Genomic DNA, 4,208 nt, shown 5'->3' with positions numbered 1-4,208 from the left:
CTGTGCCGGCGATATCCGACGTGTAACGGCGGTCAGAATGAAAACAGGCCGTTCTGAAACGTTTAATTCCCTTTGCCCTGCGATACGCGGTGCAGCACCGTGCCGAGGACGGGACTAACGCGTCGTTAATCGTTTTCCCTCTGTCCTTCCAGTCGGACGAATCGTCTTTGAGTTATTTGCTGACATCGTACCTAAAACTGCCGAAAATTTCCGCGCATTATGTACGGGAGAGAAAGGAACGGGGCCGACAACCGGAAAACCCCTCCATTACAAAGGCTGCCCTTTCCATAGAAGTGAGTCGTCTGAAGTTCCCTTAAGCATCAACCTTTGTGCCTTTCCTGACTTGCTGCTATAATAAATAATAAAAATTATTTTCTTTTACAGTAATTAAACAGTTCATGGTCCAGGGTGGAGATTTCTCAAATCAAAATGGTACAGGTGGAGAAAGTATATACGGCGAAAAATTCGAAGATGAAAACTTTCATTACAAGGTACTCTATTGGAAAGTGTAATTTCATTTCAGTTTTTGGATTTCCAGCGGTGTTTAGTTGTCTTGCTGTGTGACACCCCATCACAACAGCAACTGAACACTTGGCAAGCATCACTATCCAGTGGTTGAAACAAGCCCGAGTGCAGTTCCATCAATTACAGCTGTCAGATGTTAAGTCTGACATTTCATCTGGTGGTGCCCAGATGAGTGCACTGCTGCACTAAGACCCTTTTTGGAGGACTCCATAGCCCTCTGATGAAGGACATCTTTTGGCATCATTGCTTTTTTGTAATCTGGGGCTGATTTTGAATGGAGTGAAAACAAGCCCTACTTCTGTGCTTCTGTAGCAAAAGTTCAGTGTGTCAGTGATGAGCTGGAGAGCTCATTGGGTCTTGTCCAGCATTTCTTTCCCATTCTCCTCATCGTGGGTTGCTTGACAAAGTCTGTTAGGATTATAGTTGGAGTTAACTTGCCTCTACAGAAATTCACTGGACGGTGCACTTAGTATCTAGCAATCCTGAACAACATCTTCAAACCACTGTCTGGCCAACAGTCAGCTGCTTTTGTTCATGCTGGACAACACAGCTGCTGTCTGTCGGATTTTGTTGTATTTATATAGATATCCTGTGAACTGGCATCATTTGCAAGACTTGGCCAGTGGCAAGCTTACCAAGGCTGACTACTCCCAGAAGGCTTTTTTTGTGTTACATCTCCAGCTAATGGGTGTGCCATTGTGCAAGTCCCCTTTGTGCAGTCGTGAAGCTGTGTTGTTATTGTGCCAGAGTTTGCAAGCTGAGAGTCTGTCACAGTCTGATTTTTCCAGACTTTTCACTTGTTTTGCAAGCCAATACCAAATGAAAGCTGAAACCATCATGGCAGATCCACTTTATCTGTACTGTTTTTCCAAACAAGAAAATGCATGCATTTTAAGATGAAGTTATTAGCTGACAAGTAGGACTCTTCATGGGACTGATGCTGAGACTTGGCCCCAAACAAGATGGAGTTGCCTGGAAATGTTCTGAAGATCAGAGCCACCAGATGTCCATCTGTAACTTTCTGACTTGCTCTCTGAATCTTTACAGACAAAAAGTAACACAACACCAGAGCTTACTGTTGGCTTTTTGTATACTGGTCAGCAGTGCCTAGTGTTAGTTCTAATTAAAAAAAAAAAAAACACACAGAGAACCAAGGTGAGACATTCACATCTCTGTTCCAATTCAATGGGGTGCACTGACTGGACAAGAAGCAGACAGGAAATGTTAAGAGCATCAAGTCATGTGCAAGTGACTCTGCTTGCTAGAACACTGGGTGGCAAGTAGAGATGCAGGACTGAGTGTTGGCCCCTTTTGGTCATGATAAGTAAGATTAGCCAACTGAGTGTAACTGTGATATACCAAGTTTTTATTGTGTCTGTTCTTGTGACATACATTACAGTGATTTTGTATATGTTGGTTGTGATGTATTGTTTTTTGTTGTGTTTTTTTTTTCAAATGCAGCATGATAAACCAGGGCTGCTGAGCATGGCCAATGCAGGACCTGGTACTAATGGCTCCCAGTTCTTTATTACAACAGTGCCTACTTCACACCTGGATGGTAAACACGTGGTCTTCGGCCAAGTGATCAAAGGAATGGGTGTTGTAAAAATACTAGAAAACGTTGAAGTGAATGGAGAAAATCCTGCTAAGGTAAGCAAAATCTAAGGCAACGAGGGATGAGATGGAGCTTTTTTTGGGGTGGGAGGGGAAGGAGCTGTTTTAATAAGCAAAACTGCTATTGACACTTTTTTTCTTCCCTAGTTGTGTGTCATTGCAGAATGTGGAGAGCTAAAGGAGGGAGATGACTGGGGAATTGTTCCCCAGGATGGTTCAGGAGACACTTACCCAGATTTTCCAGAAGATTCAGATGTAGACTTAAAGGATGTAAGTATTTTTCTTTTAAGGTACTTATTTTACAGATGCAAGACCTGTAAGTACTCCAAGCTACATGGTGTCTGTGATGGTGTTCACTCAGCCTTTATTTCTAATAATCAAGATTCTGACTGACTGGTAATGTCCATTTTTAGGACACTGAATGCTGGGGGAGGAAACTGCTATCTCTTTATTCAGTGCTAATTACAACTGATTTTTTTCCCAGTAACTAACAACACAATATTGCACTTATTTCTTCTTCTGTTCATTTCTTTTTACTCATTTTTTGCTTGTGCTGTAGTGACAAATAGTAATTATTAGATTTCCAGCTAAGAGACAACTAACTTGATATCATATATATGGACTTTATGCAGCTTTTAAAATATCCACCCTTAAAATGTTGCCTTACAAAAAATGACAAAGGACCAACGTTTAAAAATATTTTTAGTATATAGTTAGCTAGGTGCTACTATACACTTGAAATATGTGCCACTCTGGAAATAGAAATGATGGATTTGATGCACACAGGCAGTTTTCTCATTCCATAGAGGTTTGAAGCATTTTCAGAAAAAGAAATGAAATGTGTGTTGGTAGAACTTTTAGTTTAGAATGTGCAGAGTTCAGGTATCATTTTCAGAGACAGAAGTGAAATATCCTTGCAAATAAAGCTGTCTTACATGAGTAGTTCGATTTTTGAGGTATAATTCTTTCTATGAATAATGATCAACACTGCTCTATGTAGCATTTAGGGGAAGGGTGAACTGCTGTATTATCTCTGGTGTTTTCTCCCTTATGCTGTAGAAAACCCATTACGAGTTTAATCTTTCTACTGCATACCATAAAGCAGAGAATATTACAGGAGAGGTTTGAAGCTAGGATTTACCTAAAACTGAAATACTTCTGAGAGTTCATTGTAGTCTGTGAAAGAGAATGGACATGGAATCCTACTGTTAAAAATTAGGTAAGCCAAGACTATTTTCACAAGTAAATTTATCTGTTATATTTTCCATCTACTAGGTTGACAAGATTGTGGCCATAGCAGAAGACATAAAGAATATAGGAAATACTTTCTTCAAATCGCAAAATTGGGCAGTGGCAGCTAAAAAGTATAGTAAAAGTTTACGGTAAGGCTATCATCATTAAATGAGGTAGTTCCTGTAATCCAAATCAGTATTGCTATCAAGCAGTTATACGTGCATTTAAAAAATGCGTGGTGCTCTGCTTTTTTTTGTGTTCTAAACAATGACTTTCAGAGTTTGGAAGACATTTGGTTGAGTTTTAGCTACTTGTTCATGTAGATCTTCTGCTTACTGCTAGGTAAGAGCTATAGGCAATAAGCAATTGTCTAGAATTGGCTAAATGTTCCTCTGTTAATGTTCCTGCAGTGCTGGTGCATACCTAAGAAGAAAAGTACAACAGTATACTGGGTGTTCAGAAGGGAAAGGAGGGAGGGAGGGAGTGTTGATCTGCCAGAGGGGAGAAAGGCACTACAGGGGGACCTGGATAGACTGGATCAATGGGTCAAGGTAAACTGTAGGAGTTTCAATAGGGCCAAGCGTCAGGTCCTGCATTTTGGTTGCAACCCCAGGAAACCCTGCAGGCTTGGGGAGGACTGTATGGAAAGCTGCCTGATGGAAAGGGACCTTGTTGTACTGATGGACAGTGGGCTGAATATGAGCCAGCAGTGTGCCCAGGTGGCCAAGAAGGCCAATGGCATCCTGGCTTGTATCAGGAATGGAGTGGTGAGCAGGACCAGGAAGTCATCCTGCCCCTGGACTCAGCACTGGTGAGGCCTCACCTCGAGTGCTGTG

The 4,208-nt window shown here is 41.4% G+C and overlaps 1 protein-coding gene across 1 annotated transcript; it reads left to right on the top strand.

Moving 5' to 3' along the window:
- Nucleotides 1–116: 116 nt before the first annotated feature.
- Nucleotides 117–3,547, top strand: LOC100548591 (peptidyl-prolyl cis-trans isomerase D-like; the record flags this gene model as incomplete). Its single annotated transcript, XM_010727704.3, has 5 exons — nucleotides 117–293; nucleotides 385–491; nucleotides 1,987–2,175; nucleotides 2,287–2,409; nucleotides 3,415–3,547. Coding segments are annotated over 5 exons (707 nt in total), but the record flags the coding sequence as incomplete, so codon positions are not given.
- Nucleotides 3,548–4,208: the final 661 nt, after the last annotated feature.

Source organism: Meleagris gallopavo, unplaced genomic scaffold (assembly GCF_000146605.3).
Source record: "Meleagris gallopavo isolate NT-WF06-2002-E0010 breed Aviagen turkey brand Nicholas breeding stock unplaced genomic scaffold, Turkey_5.1 ChrUn_random_7180001929107, whole genome shotgun sequence".
NCBI lineage: Eukaryota > Metazoa > Chordata > Aves > Galliformes > Phasianidae > Meleagris > Meleagris gallopavo.
This window is presented reverse-complemented; position numbering and strand designations above follow the sequence as displayed.